Source organism: Cydia splendana, chromosome 22, assembly GCF_910591565.1.
Source record: "Cydia splendana chromosome 22, ilCydSple1.2, whole genome shotgun sequence".
In the NCBI taxonomy this organism is placed as follows: Eukaryota; Metazoa; Arthropoda; class Insecta; order Lepidoptera; family Tortricidae; genus Cydia; species Cydia splendana.
The window spans coordinates 9,043,685-9,066,127 of record NC_085981.1 but is presented as its reverse complement, the minus strand read 5'-3'; the positions used below and the strand labels follow the sequence as shown (position 1 = coordinate 9,066,127).

At 58.4% G+C, this 22,443-nt stretch overlaps 1 protein-coding gene across 1 annotated transcript in view; it reads right to left on the bottom strand.

Annotated features, from left to right (window-relative positions):
- Positions 1-495: 495 nt before the first annotated feature.
- The window catches only part of LOC134801657 (microtubule-associated protein futsch-like), a 50,301-nt gene continuing 28,353 nt past the window's right edge, over positions 496-22,443 (bottom strand). Inside the window, exons 13-19 of the mRNA XM_063774276.1 lie at positions 19,042-19,180; positions 18,239-18,347; positions 16,635-16,804; positions 16,194-16,275; positions 12,689-12,782; positions 12,172-12,376; positions 496-563 (exon numbers count right to left, since the gene is read on the bottom strand). Of these exons, the coding sequence (XP_063630346.1) occupies positions 496-563; positions 12,172-12,376; positions 12,689-12,782; positions 16,194-16,275; positions 16,635-16,804; positions 18,239-18,347; positions 19,042-19,180 (867 nt within the window). The remainder of the gene's footprint in view (positions 564-12,171; positions 12,377-12,688; positions 12,783-16,193; positions 16,276-16,634; positions 16,805-18,238; positions 18,348-19,041; positions 19,181-22,443) is intronic.

Sequence of the window (22,443 nt, the reverse complement as noted above, 5' to 3'; positions counted from 1 at the left end):
GTTTAGGTACTAAAATTTAATGAAAAATAATCCAAAAAGTTGAAATTACTGAAAACCAATCTAAATCTAAGCAATTTATCATTAAGTACAATGACAATAGAGATACGCTCGCGATACTCTAGGACATAAGGACATCAAAACAGCTTACGTAATAGGGTATTATACTGTATTCAAAATAAATTATTTTACACCATGCATGAAATAAAGCATCAGATAATTATTAGAAACACACAGATAGGAGTTATTTTTAAACACAAGTTCTATTTAATCAATCGGATAGAAATATAAAAAGTAGGGGAGTTGACCGTGACGTCACGATGTAATGTTTCATATAAATTCCATATTAGCAAATCGTTTTGACAGTTCTAAAAAAGTAACTGATTTGACTAGTAGGAAAATACCCTATTGTAGTGGCTTTGGCAAAAATAATACGATATAATCAGTTTATCATGTTTAATCAAAGGTTCAAGTCATTTAATAACAGTTGATGGGCGACTACTGGAAGGAGATGAGTCCGGGCGGAGGCTCCGGTGGCATGAACGCGGGCATTGGCACGTTGGGATCTGAAAACATTAATGTTTTAGTTTAACATACATAGTATTTATGAGATATACATATAATGGCCTGTACAAATGGGACCGACAATCGTATGCTATGGAGTTGGCTGGTCGAAGTATTTTTAAATTATTTTTTTATAGATGGCGCCGGTTGTTTTTCGTTTCACGAAATATCAGCACACCGGTTACAATGTTTTAAATGTATTCCATTTATCGAATTTGTTTGTTCAATGTGTATTTTGTCTCACATTTTGTTTAACGAGAGAGTACCGTGAGACGCACTGACATTGGATAGGTGGAATGCCACCTTAAAATGGTTTAAGGGCAAAAGTATCAAATATTAAACATTTTTGACAATTTAGAGAAAGTATAAGACGGGAGCTCTGGAATTACTTTCTTCATTTCAAACCTTCGGAAGGGTCATCGGGCCCGACGTCGTTTCCGATCGTCAGTCGTTTGATGGCAGGATGGATGTAATAAGCTTTTAAGGGCACGTTACTATTACCATGGTTACCTATATAATTTGATAGGGGGTTAACGGTTTAACCTCGGGTTAGGGGGATGGGGCGCGGGGCGCGGCGCGGATAATCGTATGTTCCTCACCGAACTTGTGTTGCGGGTGCGGCGGCCGCAGCCCTAGCGGGTGCGGCGGCGGCCGGCGCAGCAGGTGCAGGGGCGGCGCGGGGCGCGGCGCGGATAATCGTATGTTCCTCACCGAACTTGTGTTGCGGGTGCGGCGGCCGCAGCCCTAGCGGGTGCGGCGGCGGCCGGCGCAGCAGGTGCAGGGGCGGCGCGGGGCGCGGCGCGGATAATCGTATGTTCCTCACCGAACTTGTGTTGCGGGTGCGGCGGCCGCAGCCCTAGCGGGTGCGGCGGCGGCCGGCGCAGCAGGTGCAGGGGCGGCGCGGGGCGCGGCGCGGATAATCGTATGTTCCTCACCGAACTTGTGTTGCGGGTGCGGCGGCCGCAGCCCTAGCGGGTGCGGCGGCGGCCGGCGCAGCAGGTGCAGGGGCGGCGCGGGGCGCGGCGCGGATAATCGTATGTTCCTCACCGAACTTGTGTTGCGGGTGCGGCGGCCGCAGCCCTAGCGGGTGCGGCGGCGGCCGGCGCAGCAGGTGCAGGGGCGGCGCGGGGCGCGGCGCGGATAATCGTATGTTCCTCACCGAACTTGTGTTGCGGGTGCGGCGGCCGCAGCCCTAGCGGGTGCGGCGGCGGCCGGCGCAGCAGGTGCAGGGGCGGCGCGGGGCGCGGCGCGGATAATCGTATGTTCCTCACCGAACTTGTGTTGCGGGTGCGGCGGCCGCAGCCCTAGCGGGTGCGGCGGCGGCCGGCGCAGCAGGTGCAGGGGCGGCGCGGGGCGCGGCGCGGATAATCGTATGTTCCTCACCGAACTTGTGTTGCGGGTGCGGCGGCCGCAGCCCTAGCGGGTGGGGGGGGCGGCGCAGCAGGTGCAGGGGCGGCGCGGGGCGCGGCGCGGATAATCGTATGTTCCTCACCGAACTTGTGTTGCGGGTGCGGCGGCCGCAGCCCTAGCGGGTGCGGCGGCGGCCGGCGCAGCAGGTGCAGGGGCGGCGCGGGGCGCGGCGCGGATAATCGTATGTTCCTCACCGAACTTGTGTTGCGGGTGCGGCGGCCGCAGCCCTAGCGGGTGGGGGGGGCCGGCGCAGCAGGTGCAGGGGCGGCGCGGGGCGCGGCGCGGATAATCGTATGTTCCTCACCGAACTTGTGTTGCGGGTGCGGCGGCCGCAGCCCTAGCGGGTGGGGGGGGCGGCGCAGCAGGTGCAGGGGCGGCGCGGGGCGCGGCGCGGATAATCGTATGTTCCTCACCGAACTTGTGTTGCGGGTGCGGCGGCCGCAGCCCTAGCGGGTGGGGGGGGCGGCGCAGCAGGTGCAGGGGCGGCGCGGGGCGCGGCGCGGATAATCGTATGTTCCTCACCGAACTTGTGTTGCGGGTGCGGCGGCCGCAGCCCTAGCGGGTGCGGGGGGCGGCGCAGCAGGAGCAGGGGCGGCGCGGGGCGCGGCGCGGATAATCGTATGTTCCTCACCGAACTTGTGTTGCGGGTGCGGCGGCCGCAGCCCTAGCGGGTGCGGCGGCGGCCGGCGCAGCAGGTGCAGGGGCGGCGCGGGGCGCGGCGCGGATAATCGTATGTTCCTCACCGAACTTGTGTTGCGGGTGCGGCGGCCGCAGCCCTAGCGGGTGGGGGGGGCGGCGCAGCAGGTGCAGGGGCGGCGCGGGGCGCGGCGCGGATAATCGTATGTTCCTCACCGAACTTGTGTTGCGGGTGCGGCGGCCGCAGCCCTAGCGGGTGCGGCGGCGGCCGGCGCAGCAGGTGCAGGGGCGGCGCGGGGCGCGGCGCGGATAATCGTATGTTCCTCACCGAACTTGTGTTGCGGGTGCGGCGGCCGCAGCCCTAGCGGGTGCGGCGGCGGCCGGCGCAGCAGGTGCAGGGGCGGCGCGGGGCGCGGCGCGGATAATCGTATGTTCCTCACCGAACTTGTGTTGCGGGTGCGGCGGCCGCAGCCCTAGCGGGTGCGGCGGCGGCCGGCGCAGCAGGTGCAGGGGCGGCGCGGGGCGCGGCGCGGATAATCGTATGTTCCTCACCGAACTTGTGTTGCGGGTGCGGCGGCCGCAGCCCTAGCGGGTGCGGCGGCGGCCGGCGCAGCAGGTGCAGGGGCGGCGCGGGGCGCGGCGCGGATAATCGTATGTTCCTCACCGAACTTGTGTTGCGGGTGCGGCGGCCGCAGCCCTAGCGGGTGCGGCGGCGGCCGGCGCAGCAGGTGCAGGGGCGGCGCGGGGCGCGGCGCGGATAATCGTATGTTCCTCACCGAACTTGTGTTGCGGGTGCGGCGGCCGCAGCCCTAGCGGGTGCGGCGGCGGCCGGCGCAGCAGGTGCAGGGGCGGCGCGGGGCGCGGCGCGGATAATCGTATGTTCCTCACCGAACTTGTGTTGCGGGTGCGGCGGCCGCAGCCCTAGCGGGTGGGGGGGGCGGCGCAGCAGGTGCAGGGGCGGCGCGGGGCGCGGCGCGGATAATCGTATGTTCCTCACCGAACTTGTGTTGCGGGTGCGGCGGCCGCCGCCCTAGCGGGTGGGGGGGGGCGGCGCAGCAGGTGCAGGGGCGGCGCGGGGCGCGGCGCGGATAATCGTATGTTCCTCACCGAACTTGTGTTGCGGGTGCGGCGGCCGCAGCCCTAGCGGGTGCGGCGGCGGCCGGCGCAGCAGGTGCAGGGGCGGCGCGGGGCGCGGCGCGGATAATCGTATGTTCCTCACCGAACTTGTGTTGCGGGTGCGGCGGCGGCCGGCGCAGCAGGTGCAGGGGCGGCGCGGGGCGCGGCGCGGATAATCGTATGTTCCTCACCGAACTTGTGTTGCGGGTGCGGCGGCCGCAGCCCTAGCGGGTGCGGCGGCGGCCGGCGCAGCAGGTGCAGGGGCGGCGCGGGGCGCGGCGCGGATAATCGTATGTTCCTCACCGAACTTGTGTTGCGGGTGCGGCGGCCGCAGCCCTAGCGGGTGCGGCGGCGGCCGGCGCAGCAGGTGCAGGGGCGGCGCGGGGCGCGGCGCGGATAATCGTATGTTCCTCACCGAACTTGTGTTGCGGGTGCGGCGGCCGCAGCCCTAGCGGGTGCGGCGGCGGCCGGCGCAGCAGGTGCAGGGGCGGCGCGGGGCGCGGCGCGGATAATCGTATGTTCCTCACCGAACTTGTGTTGCGGGTGCGGCGGCCGCAGCCCTAGCGGGTGCGGCGGCGGCCGGCGCAGCAGGTGCAGGGGCGGCGCGGGGCGCGGCGCGGATAATCGTATGTTCCTCACCGAACTTGTGTTGCGGGTGCGGCGGCCGCAGCCCTAGCGGGTGGGGGGGGCGGCGCAGCAGGTGCAGGGGCGGCGCGGGGCGCGGCGCGGATAATCGTATGTTCCTCACCGAACTTGTGTTGCGGGTGCGGCGGCCGCAGCCCTAGCGGGTGCGGCGGCGGCCGGCGCAGCAGGTGCAGGGGCGGCGCGGGGCGCGGCGCGGATAATCGTATGTTCCTCACCGAACTTGTGTTGCGGGTGCGGCGGCCGCAGCCCTAGCGGGTGCGGCGGCGGCCGGCGCAGCAGGTGCAGGGGCGGCGCGGGGCGCGGCGCGGATAATCGTATGTTCCTCACCGAACTTGTGTTGCGGGTGCGGCGGCCGCAGCCCTAGCGGGTGCGGCGGCGGCCGGCGCAGCAGGTGCAGGGGCGGCGCGGGGCGCGGCGCGGATAATCGTATGTTCCTCACCGAACTTGTGTTGCGGGTGCGGCGGCCGCAGCCCTAGCGGGTGCGGCGGCGGCCGGCGCAGCAGGTGCAGGGGCGGCGCGGGGCGCGGCGCGGATAATCGTATGTTCCTCACCGAACTTGTGTTGCGGGTGCGGCGGCCGCAGCCCTAGCGGGTGCGGCGGCGGCCGGCGCAGCAGGTGCAGGGGCGGCGCGGGGCGCGGCGCGGATAATCGTATGTTCCTCACCGAACTTGTGTTGCGGGTGCGGCGGCCGCAGCCCTAGCGGGTGGGGGGGGCGGCGCAGCAGGTGCAGGGGCGGCGCGGGGCGCGGCGCGGATAATCGTATGTTCCTCACCGAACTTGTGTTGCGGGTGCGGCGGCCGCAGCCCTAGCGGGTGGGGGGGGCGGCGCAGCAGGTGCAGGGGCGGCGCGGGGCGCGGCGCGGATAATCGTATGTTCCTCACCGAACTTGTGTTGCGGGTGCGGCGGCCGCAGCCCTAGCGGGTGCGGCGGCGGCCGGCGCAGCAGGTGCAGGGGCGGCGCGGGGCGCGGCGCGGATAATCGTATGTTCCTCACCGAACTTGTGTTGCGGGTGCGGCGGCCGCAGCCCTAGCGGGTGCGGCGGCGGCCGGCGCAGCAGGTGCAGGGGCGGCGCGGGGCGCGGCGCGGATAATCGTATGTTCCTCACCGAACTTGTGTTGCGGGTGCGGCGGCCGCAGCCCTAGCGGGTGCGGCGGCGGCCGGCGCAGCAGGTGCAGGGGCGGCGCGGGGCGCGGCGCGGATAATCGTATGTTCCTCACCGAACTTGTGTTGCGGGTGCGGCGGCCGCAGCCCTAGCGGGTGCGGCGGCGGCCGGCGCAGCAGGTGCAGGGGCGGCGCGGGGCGCGGCGCGGATAATCGTATGTTCCTCACCGAACTTGTGTTGCGGGTGCGGCGGCCGCAGCCCTAGCGGGTGCGGCGGCGGCCGGCGCAGCAGGTGCAGGGGCGGCGCGGGGCGCGGCGCGGATAATCGTATGTTCCTCACCGAACTTGTGTTGCGGGTGCGGCGGCCGCAGCCCTAGCGGGTGCGGCGGCGGCCGGCGCAGCAGGTGCAGGGGCGGCGCGGGGCGCGGCGCGGATAATCGTATGTTCCTCACCGAACTTGTGTTGCGGGTGCGGCGGCCGCAGCCCTAGCGGGTGCGGCGGCGGCCGGCGCAGCAGGTGCAGGGGCGGCGCGGGGCGCGGCGCGGATAATCGTATGTTCCTCACCGAACTTGTGTTGCGGGTGCGGCGGCCGCAGCCCTAGCGGGTGCGGCGGCGGCCGGCGCAGCAGGTGCAGGGGCGGCGCGGGGCGCGGCGCGGATAATCGTATGTTCCTCACCGAACTTGTGTTGCGGGTGCGGCGGCCGCAGCCCTAGCGGGTGGGGGGGGCGGCGCAGCAGGTGCAGGGGCGGCGCGGGGCGCGGCGCGGATAATCGTATGTTCCTCACCGAACTTGTGTTGCGGGTGCGGCGGCCGCAGCCCTAGCGGGTGGGGGGGGGCGGCGCAGCAGGTGCAGGGGCGGCGCGGGGCGCGGCGCGGATAATCGTATGTTCCTCACCGAACTTGTGTTGCGGGTGCGGCGGCCGCAGCCCTAGCGGGTGCGGCGGCGGCCGGCGCAGCAGGTGCAGGGGCGGCGCGGGGCGCGGCGCGGATAATCGTATGTTCCTCACCGAACTTGTGTTGCGGGTGCGGCGGCCGCAGCCCTAGCGGGTGCGGCGGCGGCCGGCGCAGCAGGTGCAGGGGCGGCGCGGGGCGCGGCGCGGATAATCGTATGTTCCTCACCGAACTTGTGTTGCGGGTGCGGCGGCCGCAGCCCTAGCGGGTGGGGGGGGCGGCGCAGCAGGTGCAGGGGCGGCGCGGGGCGCGGCGCGGATAATCGTATGTTCCTCACCGAACTTGTGTTGCGGGTGCGGCGGCCGCAGCCCTAGCGGGTGGGGGGGGCGGCGCAGCAGGTGCAGGGGCGGCGCGGGGCGCGGCGCGGATAATCGTATGTTCCTCACCGAACTTGTGTTGCGGGTGCGGCGGCCGCAGCCCTAGCGGGTGCGGCGGCGGCCGGCGCAGCAGGTGCAGGGGCGGCGCGGGGCGCGGCGCGGATAATCGTATGTTCCTCACCGAACTTGTGTTGCGGGTGCGGCGGCCGCAGCCCTAGCGGGTGCGGCGGCGGCCGGCGCAGCAGGTGCAGGGGCGGCGCGGGGCGCGGCGCGGATAATCGTATGTTCCTCACCGAACTTGTGTTGCGGGTGCGGCGGCCGCAGCCCTAGCGGGTGCGGCGGCGGCCGGCGCAGCAGGTGCAGGGGCGGCGCGGGGCGCGGCGCGGATAATCGTATGTTCCTCACCGAACTTGTGTTGCGGGTGCGGCGGCCGCAGCCCTAGCGGGTGCGGCGGCGGCCGGCGCAGCAGGTGCAGGGGCGGCGCGGGGCGCGGCGCGGATAATCGTATGTTCCTCACCGAACTTGTGTTGCGGGTGCGGCGGCCGCAGCCCTAGCGGGTGCGGCGGCGGCCGGCGCAGCAGGTGCAGGGGCGGCGCGGGGCGCGGCGCGGATAATCGTATGTTCCTCACCGAACTTGTGTTGCGGGTGCGGCGGCCGCAGCCCTAGCGGGTGCGGCGGCGGCCGGCGCAGCAGGTGCAGGGGCGGCGCGGGGCGCGGCGCGGATAATCGTATGTTCCTCACCGAACTTGTGTTGCGGGTGCGGCGGCCGCAGCCCTAGCGGGTGCGGCGGCGGCCGGCGCAGCAGGTGCAGGGGCGGCGCGGGGCGCGGCGCGGATAATCGTATGTTCCTCACCGAACTTGTGTTGCGGGTGCGGCGGCCGCAGCCCTAGCGGGTGCGGCGGCGGCCGGCGCAGCAGGTGCAGGGGCGGCGCGGGGCGCGGCGCGGATAATCGTATGTTCCTCACCGAACTTGTGTTGCGGGTGCGGCGGCCGCAGCCCTAGCGGGTGCGGCGGCGGCCGGCGCAGCAGGTGCAGGGGCGGCGCGGGGCGCGGCGCGGATAATCGTATGTTCCTCACCGAACTTGTGTTGCGGGTGCGGCGGCCGCAGCCCTAGCGGGTGCGGCGGCGGCCGGCGCAGCAGGTGCAGGGGCGGCGCGGGGCGCGGCGCGGATAATCGTATGTTCCTCACCGAACTTGTGTTGCGGGTGCGGCGGCCGCAGCCCTAGCGGGTGCGGCGGCGGCCGGCGCAGCAGGTGCAGGGGCGGCGCGGGGCGCGGCGCGGATAATCGTATGTTCCTCACCGAACTTGTGTTGCGGGTGCGGCGGCCGCAGCCCTAGCGGGTGCGGCGGCGGCCGGCGCAGCAGGTGCAGGGGCGGCGCGGGGCGCGGCGCGGATAATCGTATGTTCCTCACCGAACTTGTGTTGCGGGTGCGGCGGCCGCAGCCCTAGCGGGTGCGGCGGCGGCCGGCGCAGCAGGTGCAGGGGCGGCGCGGGGCGCGGCGCGGATAATCGTATGTTCCTCACCGAACTTGTGTTGCGGGTGCGGCGGCCGCAGCCCTAGCGGGTGCGGCGGCGGCCGGCGCAGCAGGTGCAGGGGCGGCGCGGGGCGCGGCGCGGATAATCGTATGTTCCTCACCGAACTTGTGTTGCGGGTGCGGCGGCCGCAGCCCTAGCGGGTGCGGCGGCGGCCGGCGCAGCAGGTGCAGGGGCGGCGCGGGGCGCGGCGCGGATAATCGTATGTTCCTCACCGAACTTGTGTTGCGGGTGCGGCGGCCGCAGCCCTAGCGGGTGCGGCGGCGGCCGGCGCAGCAGGTGCAGGGGCGGCGCGGGGCGCGGCGCGGATAATCGTATGTTCCTCACCGAACTTGTGTTGCGGGTGCGGCGGCCGCAGCCCTAGCGGGTGCGGCGGCGGCCGGCGCAGCAGGTGCAGGGGCGGCGCGGGGCGCGGCGCGGATAATCGTATGTTCCTCACCGAACTTGTGTTGCGGGTGCGGCGGCCGCAGCCCTAGCGGGTGCGGCGGCGGCCGGCGCAGCAGGTGCAGGGGCGGCGCGGGGCGCGGCGCGGATAATCGTATGTTCCTCACCGAACTTGTGTTGCGGGTGCGGCGGCCGCAGCCCTAGCGGGTGCGGCGGCGGCCGGCGCAGCAGGTGCAGGGGCGGCGCGGGGCGCGGCGCGGATAATCGTATGTTCCTCACCGAACTTGTGTTGCGGGTGCGGCGGCCGCAGCCCTAGCGGGTGCGGCGGCGGCCGGCGCAGCAGGTGCAGGGGCGGCGCGGGGCGCGGCGCGGATAATCGTATGTTCCTCACCGAACTTGTGTTGCGGGTGCGGCGGCCGCAGCCCTAGCGGGTGCGGCGGCGGCCGGCGCAGCAGGTGCAGGGGCGGCGCGGGGCGCGGCGCGGATAATCGTATGTTCCTCACCGAACTTGTGTTGCGGGTGCGGCGGCCGCAGCCCTAGCGGGTGGGGGGGGCGGCGCAGCAGGTGCAGGGGCGGCGCGGGGCGCGGCGCGGATAATCGTATGTTCCTCACCGAACTTGTGTTGCGGGTGCGGCGGCCGCAGCCCTAGCGGGTGGGGGGGGCGGCGCAGCAGGTGCAGGGGCGGCGCGGGGCGCGGCGCGGATAATCGTATGTTCCTCACCGAACTTGTGTTGCGGGTGCGGCGGCCGCAGCCCTAGCGGGTGCGGCGGCGGCCGGCGCAGCAGGTGCAGGGGCGGCGCGGGGCGCGGCGCGGATAATCGTATGTTCCTCACCGAACTTGTGTTGCGGGTGCGGCGGCCGCAGCCCTAGCGGGTGCGGCGGCGGCCGGCGCAGCAGGTGCAGGGGCGGCGCGGGGCGCGGCGCGGATAATCGTATGTTCCTCACCGAACTTGTGTTGCGGGTGCGGCGGCCGCAGCCCTAGCGGGTGGGGGGGGGCGGCGCAGCAGGTGCAGGGGCGGCGCGGGGCGCGGCGCGGATAATCGTATGTTCCTCACCGAACTTGTGTTGCGGGTGCGGCGGCCGCAGCCCTAGCGGGTGGGGGGGGCGGCGCAGCAGGTGCAGGGGCGGCGCGGGGCGCGGCGCGGATAATCGTATGTTCCTCACCGAACTTGTGTTGCGGGTGCGGCGGCCGCAGCCCTAGCGGGTGCGGCGGCGGCCGGCGCAGCAGGTGCAGGGGCGGCGCGGGGCGCGGCGCGGATAATCGTATGTTCCTCACCGAACTTGTGTTGCGGGTGCGGCGGCCGCAGCCCTAGCGGGTGCGGCGGCGGCCGGCGCAGCAGGTGCAGGGGCGGCGCGGGGCGCGGCGCGGATAATCGTATGTTCCTCACCGAACTTGTGTTGCGGGTGCGGCGGCCGCAGCCCTAGCGGGTGCGGCGGCGGCCGGCGCAGCAGGTGCAGGGGCGGCGCGGGGCGCGGCGCGGATAATCGTATGTTCCTCACCGAACTTGTGTTGCGGGTGCGGCGGCCGCAGCCCTAGCGGGTGCGGCGGCGGCCGGCGCAGCAGGTGCAGGGGCGGCGCGGGGCGCGGCGCGGATAATCGTATGTTCCTCACCGAACTTGTGTTGCGGGTGCGGCGGCCGCAGCCCTAGCGGGTGCGGCGGCGGCCGGCGCAGCAGGTGCAGGGGCGGCGCGGGGCGCGGCGCGGATAATCGTATGTTCCTCACCGAACTTGTGTTGCGGGTGCGGCGGCCGCAGCCCTAGCGGGTGCGGCGGCGGCCGGCGCAGCAGGTGCAGGGGCGGCGCGGGGCGCGGCGCGGATAATCGTATGTTCCTCACCGAACTTGTGTTGCGGGTGCGGCGGCCGCAGCCCTAGCGGGTGCGGCGGCGGCCGGCGCAGCAGGTGCAGGGGCGGCGCGGGGCGCGGCGCGGATAATCGTATGTTCCTCACCGAACTTGTGTTGCGGGTGCGGCGGCCGCAGCCCTAGCGGGTGCGGCGGCGGCCGGCGCAGCAGGTGCAGGGGCGGCGCGGGGCGCGGCGCGGATAATCGTATGTTCCTCACCGAACTTGTGTTGCGGGTGCGGCGGCCGCAGCCCTAGCGGGTGCGGCGGCGGCCGGCGCAGCAGGTGCAGGGGCGGCGCGGGGCGCGGCGCGGATAATCGTATGTTCCTCACCGAACTTGTGTTGCGGGTGCGGCGGCCGCAGCCCTAGCGGGTGCGGCGGCGGCCGGCGCAGCAGGTGCAGGGGCGGCGCGGGGCGCGGCGCGGATAATCGTATGTTCCTCACCGAACTTGTGTTGCGGGTGCGGCGGCCGCAGCCCTAGCGGGTGCGGCGGCGGCCGGCGCAGCAGGTGCAGGGGCGGCGCGGGGCGCGGCGCGGATAATCGTATGTTCCTCACCGAACTTGTGTTGCGGGTGCGGCGGCCGCAGCCCTAGCGGGTGCGGCGGCGGCCGGCGCAGCAGGTGCAGGGGCGGCGCGGGGCGCGGCGCGGATAATCGTATGTTCCTCACCGAACTTGTGTTGCGGGTGCGGCGGCCGCAGCCCTAGCGGGTGCGGCGGCGGCCGGCGCAGCAGGTGCAGGGGCGGCGCGGGGCGCGGCGCGGATAATCGTATGTTCCTCACCGAACTTGTGTTGCGGGTGCGGCGGCCGCAGCCCTAGCGGGTGCGGCGGCGGCCGGCGCAGCAGGTGCAGGGGCGGCGCGGGGCGCGGCGCGGATAATCGTATGTTCCTCACCGAACTTGTGTTGCGGGTGCGGCGGCCGCAGCCCTAGCGGGTGCGGCGGCGGCCGGCGCAGCAGGTGCAGGGGCGGCGCGGGGCGCGGCGCGGATAATCGTATGTTCCTCACCGAACTTGTGTTGCGGGTGCGGCGGCCGCAGCCCTAGCGGGTGCGGCGGCGGCCGGCGCAGCAGGTGCAGGGGCGGCGCGGGGCGCGGCGCGGATAATCGTATGTTCCTCACCGAACTTGTGTTGCGGGTGCGGCGGCCGCAGCCCTAGCGGGTGCGGCGGCGGCCGGCGCAGCAGGTGCAGGGGCGGCGCGGGGCGCGGCGCGGATAATCGTATGTTCCTCACCGAACTTGTGTTGCGGGTGCGGCGGCCGCAGCCCTAGCGGGTGCGGCGGCGGCCGGCGCAGCAGGTGCAGGGGCGGCGCGGGGCGCGGCGCGGATAATCGTATGTTCCTCACCGAACTTGTGTTGCGGGTGCGGCGGCCGCAGCCCTAGCGGGTGCGGCGGCGGCCGGCGCAGCAGGTGCAGGGGCGGCGCGGGGCGCGGCGCGGATAATCGTATGTTCCTCACCGAACTTGTGTTGCGGGTGCGGCGGCCGCAGCCCTAGCGGGTGCGGCGGCGGCCGGCGCAGCAGGTGCAGGGGCGGCGCGGGGCGCGGCGCGGATAATCGTATGTTCCTCACCGAACTTGTGTTGCGGGTGCGGCGGCCGCAGCCCTAGCGGGTGCGGCGGCGGCCGGCGCAGCAGGTGCAGGGGCGGCGCGGGGCGCGGCGCGGATAATCGTATGTTCCTCACCGAACTTGTGTTGCGGGTGCGGCGGCCGCAGCCCTAGCGGGTGGGGGGGGCGGCGCAGCAGGTGCAGGGGCGGCGCGGGGCGCGGCGCGGGCGGCGGCGAGCCGGGCGGGGGAGGGGGCGGCGGCAGCGCGTCCCACAGCGGCACGTGGTCCGCGTGCTGCGCCGGGCACGGCCACGCGCACCCCACCCGACGAGAGCGCAGGCGCTGGAAAATATACAGATACTCTAGGTATTTTGAAATTTCTATAGGACCTATATAAGAAAACCGGCATACGATTTTTTTTAATTGACTCGACTTTATTTAGACTGCATTTATCATATGTTTAATGTTATATTACTTGTCAGTACACAACCCTTGAGGCTTCGTCACGCAGACGCGTTTTCCGGGCGGGACGTGAGCGAGACGCGCCGCTTTTACATATAAAACGCTCACGCGCCGCTCACGCCCCGCCCGGAAAACACGCCTGTGTAACGGAACCTTTAACTGAAAGCATAACAAACAATATATGTAATATACCTTCTTAACCGGCGGTTCCTCTGTGTCGGAGTCCTGGCCGGGCTTGTAGCCGTCCGCGAAGCTCACGCGCTTCAAGCCGCGCCCAACGCCTGCCCTGCAACGTGACACATTTGTTTTTAACCTTTTCGACACCGTGTCAAACACAAAAACTGTTCACTCGGACGCCACGTCACCGAAATGTCAAAACTAAAATTGAATTTTAGTGCATATGCACGTAGGTCTGTGTTCCCCTGTGATCTGTAACGGATTAATGAGTCTTTGGTTTTGGACCTACCGTGCGGATATATCGCTCATTGGCGTCCAAAAGGTTAATATTTACAAATATACAGTATGAACTTTTTTTCACCAACCATACTCTACGTAGTGAATTTTTAAGTCATACTGAACAACTTTTATTATGGGACTAATACCGAAATCGCGAAAAAAAATGTTGGCTGTTTCATACATTCCGGCTGATACGATACCGCTGATTTCTATGGGACAGCCAATTTTTTTTCGCGATTTCGGCATTGGTCCCATAATAAAAGTTGTTCAGTATGACCAAAGACATATGTAACTTCGTATAAGACGAATAAAGTCTAAGGAAAAAACGTGCCTCGGAATTCAAGTAAAAGTCATTCTCGAATAGGTGGCGCACACACCTTTAGCCTATCCTCGGCTAGATGGCGTGACGACACCGTTTCATATTTAACAATTTTAACACATAGATATCAGTGAATGAACATGGATTAAAATGATATAAAAATTATAAAATCATTTATCCATATATATACATTTTTTGATAACTTTATACGTTTTCATTTTGAGTTTTAGTCGTGTGTTGATAGATGGCAGTAAATTTACAGTGACTACAAAATTTACAATGACAGGACCCCTCTATACTATCTATTCTTTTTGGTATGACCTATGAATTAACTACGCAGAGTCTGGCTGGTGAAAAAAATCAGCAACCGTTGCATGACGTTATTGCATTGAAATTCACCAAACATACATTTTGTGGACATTGTGAACCATAATATTACTTACCATTTTTTTTACAACTGCTGTTAAATCTGCAAGAGAAAGTTTAAATATTCGAGTGTCGCATCTCGCTCACGTCCCACCCGGTAAACGCGTCTGTGTGACGAAGCCTTAAGTGTTGTGAGTATCTAAGTATATTTTAACATTCACTTTTAGTTCAACATCACATTTTCATAAAAAAATTATGTTAATGCTGACACTTTTTCATTTTGTCATTGCAAAATACATGCATACATAGTTATGGTCCGACAAGAAATTGTAGAAAAAATATTGAGGGCGCCACTTTCTACGTAACTGTCACATTTTTGACGTAAAATGCTTTAACAATTTAGTATGAAAATTGTTTTTGTTCCATTTTATTTCATTTCTACTTTTTATGTCGCACCAGGCGTGGCTCACTCCGCGATTTCGTCGCTTTGCAACAGGTAGCTATAAGTACATCCGTTCCACACCAATTTTGGTGGTTAGCCATAAGCCGCGCGTGGCGCTGTCGCCACCTAGTGTGAGTCTTCTGTACCTAGTAAAGTTAGACCATTTGAATTTTGCAGCGCAATAATTTGACAGCGAATTAAAAAACTATATATGGAAATGTTTTTAAACGTTATTCTCTATGGTATGTGTTTGTCAATGGTTTGTCAAAATCGTTTAAATATTCGTTGTGTTTTGTCATGAATCTAGTATTAAACTGGATTGGGCATGAGTGGTGGGGATAACTGACAGAACGGGATAGTCTTACGTATCTTTCAGTAGGAGTAGCAGAGAAAGCGCTATTATTGTTTGTCCTTATCACAGTCTCACATATTTTTTTCCCCACCATATTTTTAGTATGGATAATGGTGGGCAACAAATAAATTTGACCAATCACAGTGTCGCATTTGCGTATGTTTTGTCCCTCACGGAGGCACGCGTATACCACTTCTATACGATCCTACCTTCTATGTGTTTTGTGATGAACGAGAAAAACATGGTGAAGCCTTACAAAACCGGCGTGCGGGAGTTACTTTTCCGCATGAGGAATAATTTTACACTAGTAAAAAATCAGCACGAGGCGATTCAAGCTCAAAAACGACAATGTTTGCAAAATTTGGAGTTGATGACGGGTAAGTGGAATGAAGCATCTTAATACTTGCACCATATGTAGATAATATAATACTGGTTTGGACTAAGGTTTCACAGCAAATTGAACACACCTAATAGGTATGGGCATAGGTACTTACCTTATGAACTTCCTCTAACATTTCGATAAACTCATTGGTACGAGCTGCATTTCGAGCTCGAACCCACAACCTCCATGCTTATGCTTACGGCATGGGTACCTACTAGTTAAAGCTTAAATTTATTTTCAATGTATGTTTATTGTTTTTATAGTTTATTTCGTTTTTCCGAAAACCGAAGTTCGCAAATTGGAGGCAATTTCTCTGTCAATATAATTATGCCCAAGGTTTTCCTCCAGTGGTCGCGATCTTCAACGTAACTGCAACTACCTACCCCTTGGGTGAAGGGGTAGTTAAAGCGAAGCGAAGCGAAGCACACGATAAAGCGTGGTTTAGCCTTCTTCACACTAGGCGCGAACTGAGACACCAGCGCGCCGCTCTCCCAGCTTCGTCACCGCGCACGGCATTCTCCCGCCAGCTCCGCGGTCGCGGCTGCCGCTCGAGCATTGGGCTTAATAGTCATTTGCGGAAGTGCCGCACTCTTAATATAGACGCTGTTTAAACCATCATATTATTGATGTGACAGGCCAATGATGATAATGATAATTACGCCTTAATGGGAGTAAAAGAGAAAGATACCCGCAATTTGCGAACTTCGGTATTTGCGGTAGGCCCTTTTGTACCTATTTAGAGTCAGTCCATGAAAAGTCTGCAGCGGATTTGATAGCCCACGCAGTGTACGTGTTATTTTAAACGTCAAACTTCTATGAAATTATGACGCATAAATGACACTTGCACTGCGTGGGCTATCAAATCAGCTGCAGACTTTTCTTGGTCTGACTCTACCGCTAGGCCGTCGCGGATATTACAAAAGCTCAATAATTTTGATGAATCCAAATGTCACATTATCCCAATATTATTTATCAACATTAGTATATGTATATATATCAATACACGCTATTATTGATATTAACGCTTAAAGTCGAAAATCCAACAACGCTTGATAAAAAGCGCCTTTTTCCACGCGCGTTGAAAAATCTCTCGTGCGAATGGGGCCTAAACTTTTCATAAACGGTAAATATGGTAGAAATTTCACAAGTATCAAGACTATTTAATCCATTTTCTGTGGTGTTGTCACATACACTACTACTTGTTGTGGTGTTGGTGTTGTGTGGTGTTCTTAAAGCTACTTTTTATTTTGCGCTGCAGACTATTTGTGGTCTGACTAATACTATTATTTATTCTGTGGTCGCACTCAAACACGGTCCGACTCCATCTATGAATGACTTGAAATAATCATTCAATTAAACAGTTATATGTTCTGTACTTACGTGATCAGTATCCCTTTCTCCCTGTTGTCCCGGTCAGTGTCCGTGTCCTTATTTTCCGGCTCCATCGCTATCTCACCCAAAACTAAAACAACATTACAAATTATTAAGAGAGAAGAATTTAGAATAGCTTTGCGATCCTAACGAAATAACGGTACTTTTTCTATGAAGCTCCATTTCGGGAGAAAACTGTTTCCACTAACTAAATCTTAACAAATCACTTTGATTTTGATGTCGATCGCTTCAGCATAATTTATTGTAGGTTTATAGGTTTCGTTTAAAAAAAATTATAATAACATACTAAAAAAAATCATGGAGATGGAAAATATTTAGAAGTGGAAAAACATTGCAAACAACCAGTCGCCGTACTGCAGCCGGCCCATAGCCCCGTACATGTCCATGTAGGCCTCATCGTAGCTGCTGATCTAAACTATGAGCCCTCACCAGTGTGCCTCAACGCCTGATCGATCCTATCGTCCAGTGTCCCGCGCCTCTCCTTCTGCGACTGCGATTGTTGCTGCGACTGCGACTGCGCGTCGCACGCGGAGAAGCAGTCGCCGTACTGCAGCCGGTCCATCGCGCCGTACATGTCCATGTAGGCCTCATCGTAGCTGCTGGAAAATTATTTTAGACATTGATTTTAAATATTTTTTTATTTCAGGCAACGAGAGTCTACTAAAGTGTCATTCTATGGAACTTGCTAACTATGTAAACAAACCGCCATATTGAAATTGTCAAAGAATGATGAATATACTAGTGACTTTTGTTTACATAGTCAGCTAGTTCCATTGACTGACACTTTAGCCAAGAATGTGGTAGCCAAAGATACATTAATCACATAATACTCGTATATGTAAAGTATTAGATCTGTATTTGTAAAAGTAGATGGCACTTTACGGTTCCGTTCATTCAGTAACTTAGGCTATCAAATGGATTACGCGATTTTTTTTCTATAGGGATCGTGCGCGTTGGGGAGTCGTTTTGATTTAGGCACAGAATAAATAATAGTACTAGGTACAGAAGGTTTACTCTCTAACAAAAAGCGTCTATTACGACAGATATGACCGCAAGGTGGCGCAAGCGCGAGCAGGCGTCCGTTCCGTAGCGGTGCGCGGAAAAGACTACTGCTAGGCACCAATATTGGTGTGGGCCGGATGTACTTGTAGCGACGCGACGAAATTGTGGAGTGAGCCACGCTTGATTAAGAAAGGTCACATTCTGATCTAAATGGTAAATTTTTAGTATAAGCGATAGCGCACGATCATGCTCTCGATCTTCTTCCAAAAGGCTCGGCGATGTGGGATATGTGCTAGAGATGCACCGGATATTCAGTTACTATCCGGTATCCGGCCTAACCGGCCATTATTTTAACATCCGGCCGGATACTAGATAGTGACCTACTATCCGGCCGGATACCGGATAGTAACATTGCTTGATTTCGGAGTAAATAAAATTGGAATAAGAAACAGTCACGGTCATAATCGTACTCGTTTATTAAATTATTTTAAAACAATTTAAACATTCCACTTGTTTGCACGCGCACTCTTTTCGAACCTATAAAGGTTCCGTCACACAGGCGCGTTTTCCGGGCGGGGCGTGAGCGGCGCGTGAGCGTTTTATATGTAAAAGCGGCGCGCCCCGCTCACGCCCCGCCCGGAAAATGCGCCTGTGTGACGAAGCCTTAAATGAGTCCGCGCTAACGTTCACTACGAAACAAGTCAAAACCTGCAAAATGCGCACCTGAAAAACCGAAATGTAGGTATAGTTCCGCCGGCCGAATATTCGGCGGCCGGATTCCGAATATTCAGCCGATGGTAAGGCCGAATATTCGGTATCCGGCCAAACAACTATCCGTTGCATCTCTAATACGTGCATGACCGCGCCGCTGCAGTTTAACCTCTAGCCGCCCAGAGACCTATAAAAAGGTCTCCTGTTCCATTCTATGTTGAACTTTGTGTTGACATATCATAATAAAATTTCATTTTGCTTGGCAAGGTTTGACGAATGGGCGGCTAGAGGATAACGAAGTTATTTGTATTGTAATGTACCCTGAGCTGTTGTCGTTCCTGCTGGTGATGGTGTCGATGCGGTACACGGGCTCCGGAGTGAAGTCAGACCCGCCAGTCAGCACGATGTTCACCTCGCCCGGCTTCAAACCTGGAACGGACGAGTACATTTAAGTTTCTTTGTTGGTATTATTTACTTTTATTATTTACTTTGAATGGGGTTGGCAACTGTCAAAAGTTTGCATAGATGGCGCCATCATAGCTTGTTTCTTTCTCTAGTTGAGTTAAAAAAAAAACAACAATTTGACACAATTCTAGGGATTGACAGGGCAGCTATGCTGGCGCCATCTGCTAAATACTTCGACCGGCCAACCCCATTGTGGAAGATCAATATACGGGCTAGCCAAAAAATAAGTGCATTCCCGTTGCCAGGGAGGTTTTGGGATTATACTGAGCAACTTTTACTATGGGACCAACCCCGAAACGCGAAAAAAAATTCACCCTCCCATAGTAAATGGACCAGCTAAAATGTATGAAAGAGCCAAATTTTTCTTTCGCGATTTCGGGGTTGGTCTCATAGTATAAGTTGCTCAGTATAATCCCAAAACCTCCCTGGCAACGGGAATGTACTTATTTTTTGGCCACCCTCAGTGGCGGATTTGCAGTCTGGGCCGCCCTAGGCCTCGTGCCCTGTAATAACGACTAGTCGCTCTTTCTCAGCACACATCATATAGACTGCCGCCTTGCTGCCACCCCTAATGTATTGCCGCCCTAGGCCCGGGCCTACTGGGCCTTAGGGCAAATCCGCCACTAGCCACCCTGTATATTCCGGGTATGGTACTGACCCCAGCGGCTGGGCCGCGCGGCGCGGGCGGCGCGGGGCGGCGCGGCGCCGGCGCGCCAGTCGCACTTGATCTCGCCGAGCCGCCGCCGCACCACCGTCTCTATTCGCTGCGTGCCTTCTTCACTAGGTAGAGGTACTTGCTGAAAAACATAATAACAACAAATTTTTATATACAGGGTCATTTTTGGACCGTTAGCCATATTGTGCGAAGTGATTAGGTAGGCCATACAGAACAACTTTTGCTATGGAACCAACCCTGAAATCCCAAAAAAAAATTTGGCCTTCCCATAGAAAACGTCGACATCCACTCGACCAAAATCTATGAAACGGCCAAAAAAATTTTTATGATTTCGGGGTTGGTCCCATAGAAAAAATTGTGCAGTATGGCCTACCTAAGGGGCTATTCATAAATTACGTCATTTCAAATTAGAGGGGGGGGTCTGGACATCGGATGACGGTAGTATGATGTAGGAGGAAACGGGGTCATTCGAAGCATGATTTTTGGATGACTTTAGGGTCAAAAATCGTCAAAAATCGATGACGTAATTTATGGACAGCCCCTAATCACTTCGCACAATATGGCTAACGGTCCAAAAATGACCCTGTATATATCAAAACAGACACTATTTATATTTACACACGTTGTACCTCAAAAATTCAACAGAATCACATAAAATGTGGTAAAAACTACAATATAATGTCATAAAAACCTAACAGAATTTAAATGTAGAAACCTGGTAATTAGATCACCTTAAATTAAAAATTTTGTTTGGGAATTGTCTAAATTTAAAACTAAATAAAGGTAACTTTAAATCACGAAACATAAAAAGTCGCCAGTTGATGAAAGCCTCACGTAATAGAACGTGTGGATAACCGTGCGTGCCAAACGTAGTATCTGAAAGTTCCTCACGAAAAACTATACCGGGTGTGGCCTGTAACATGAGCAAAAAATTAAACTGTAGGTTGTACTCCTCATACTGACCAACATTTGTTCAGCGACTTTTAAAAATAACTTGTGGTTTGATTTTTAATACACTAAGTTTATTCTAAGACGCAATGTATTGCGAATTTTGTTATGTCCAAGGTGTGACAAGCAACGTCAATCACAATGATATGGCGTGGCGATGGCGTCCATTGAAGATAATATTTATTTTGTATGAAAAATAGGGAGTCTAAATACTCGGCACAAGATCGGCCGAAGTGGAGTCATACAGTGAGCACAAAAGTGCAAGCCTTCGAAGAGCAGAGGTGAATGGAGCTCGACGCAAAGCGCGACGAGTTAATGGCCCGACCACCTGCGGTCATCAACTACAATTTTGTCGGAGGGGTGCTGACCTGCGGTGAGTGCGGTCGTACATTCACTGCAAAGATAGGCTATGTCAGTCACCTAAGAGCTCACGATCGTCGCTCTCAATAACTAGTACAACCCCAGTCGCCAGGACAGGATGATGATGATGGAATTTTTAAAAGTTGTTGAACAAAAGTGCCACGGTTTGAGGAGTACAATGTATGTTTTAATTCTTTGCTCGTGTTACAGGCCACACCCGGTATACGAATAACGTATATTAAAGTTGAAGTGAATTTATTCTGTTTTGATAAAACTTATTAGTGATATCCATCATCAACATGAGTAATAAAATTGTTGCAAAATCAATATTGTCGTTTTCATTGTTATTAAAATTGCAATACTAAATGTACAATATAGTCAAAACAGGTTTTCGGATGCATGGACGGTGTAATAACCGCCCAATATCAACCAAAAGTTTAATTCTTGTTCCACTCCAAAATAATAATCTGCAGTAGTGAGTCCCAAACGTCGGTCCTCACAAATCAGAACATTTGCGTAGATCTCTCTTTCTAATGTCCTTGAAGCTTGTTGCTTCCTTGTCTTGCCGTGTGTGTGTTGTAGAGTAGACACCACCCTGGGAGATACCTTATTCTTGGGGAAGCTGGGACACCTCAAGCATAAGATAGCCCCCAGCGGGTGCCTCATGGTTCCTTGATGATAGACCTTGGGTGATCTTGATGTTTTTAGAACAGCGTAGGATACATAAAAACTGCATAGCTAAATTAACTAAGAACCATTTGCGTACCACACTTAGGCCCACTTGCACCATTCCACTAACCCAGGGTTAACCGGTTAAACCTAGAGTTGCCATGGTTACTAGTACAATATGACATTAAGTTAGCTGTTTAACCGCTTAACCCCGGGTTAGTGGGATGGTGCAAGTGGGCCTTACATACATAAAGGAGTCATTTTATACTTCGAGTAAGGCGGGTTTTCCACCGCGAGCGGAGCGGACTCATTAAGGACTTAGTTTAACTCGCAAGACTAAACTACGTACTTGTGTTTCCACCAACAAATAGTCGAGCGGAAATGACAAAATGAGCAAAAAGAGTTGAAATGAGCTCGCTCAGCTCGTGAGAGCGGAGCGGTGTCATTACGGAGTCCGGTCAACTCGCAATGGTAAATTACATAGGCGCGTTTCCACCGGGAAAGAGGTGAGCGGAGCGAGTCAACTAGTTAAAATGAGCCCGCTGCGTCAAGGTCCGGCCGACTAGTTTGAAAAGGACTCGTTGCTGTCTCCGCCCCCTCCCTACACGCCGAGCCGCCGCCGGTACCGAGCGCGCTTTCGTATTGCTGTGATAGTTGAAATAGTTGAATGACTGACGAGTCGTGTTTTTTGGCAATGGAGCGATTTATTGAAGCTGTTCGACAATACCCATGTTTATGGGACGTAGCAAATAAAGAATACCGAAACATAAATAAAAAGGAAGCTGCATGGACATCTCTCGCATCTCTCATCGCTCGACATCATGTTCAAACACGACCACACGCAACCAGTTCAAAACTTCAACTGAACTCGCTCTCTGTGGAAATCGACTATTCATTTTCTATTTCTCATTTTCCGTTCAGCCCGCTCCGCTCATTCCTCTTTTTCATTTCTCTTTTGCGGTGGGAATCAAACAACTAAACTCTTTGTTGGTGGAAACGCAAACCTATTTTTTAACAACGAAGTCCGCTCCGCTTAGCCATCTCTCGCTCATTACTCGTACGCGGTGGAAAACCCGCTTACACCGGGAAGGGAGTCGGCATTCGCACTATTTCCCCTCTGCCGAAGCACATACCCAACTGGGCAAGCACATAACACTACTAGAGTTAGACCAAGAAAAGTCTGAAGCGATTTTGATAGCCCACACAGTGCAATTGTCATTTCAAACGTCAAACTTCTATGAAATTATGACGTATAAATAACACTTGCACTGCGTGGGCTATCAAAATCGCTGCAGACTTTTCTTGGTCTAACTCTAGCGCGGTATGTGTTGTGAGTTGTGACTCATCCGTACACAAAAAGAGATCGAGGTGTGCAAGATTTGTCTTTGACGTGTGTCATTTTCTATG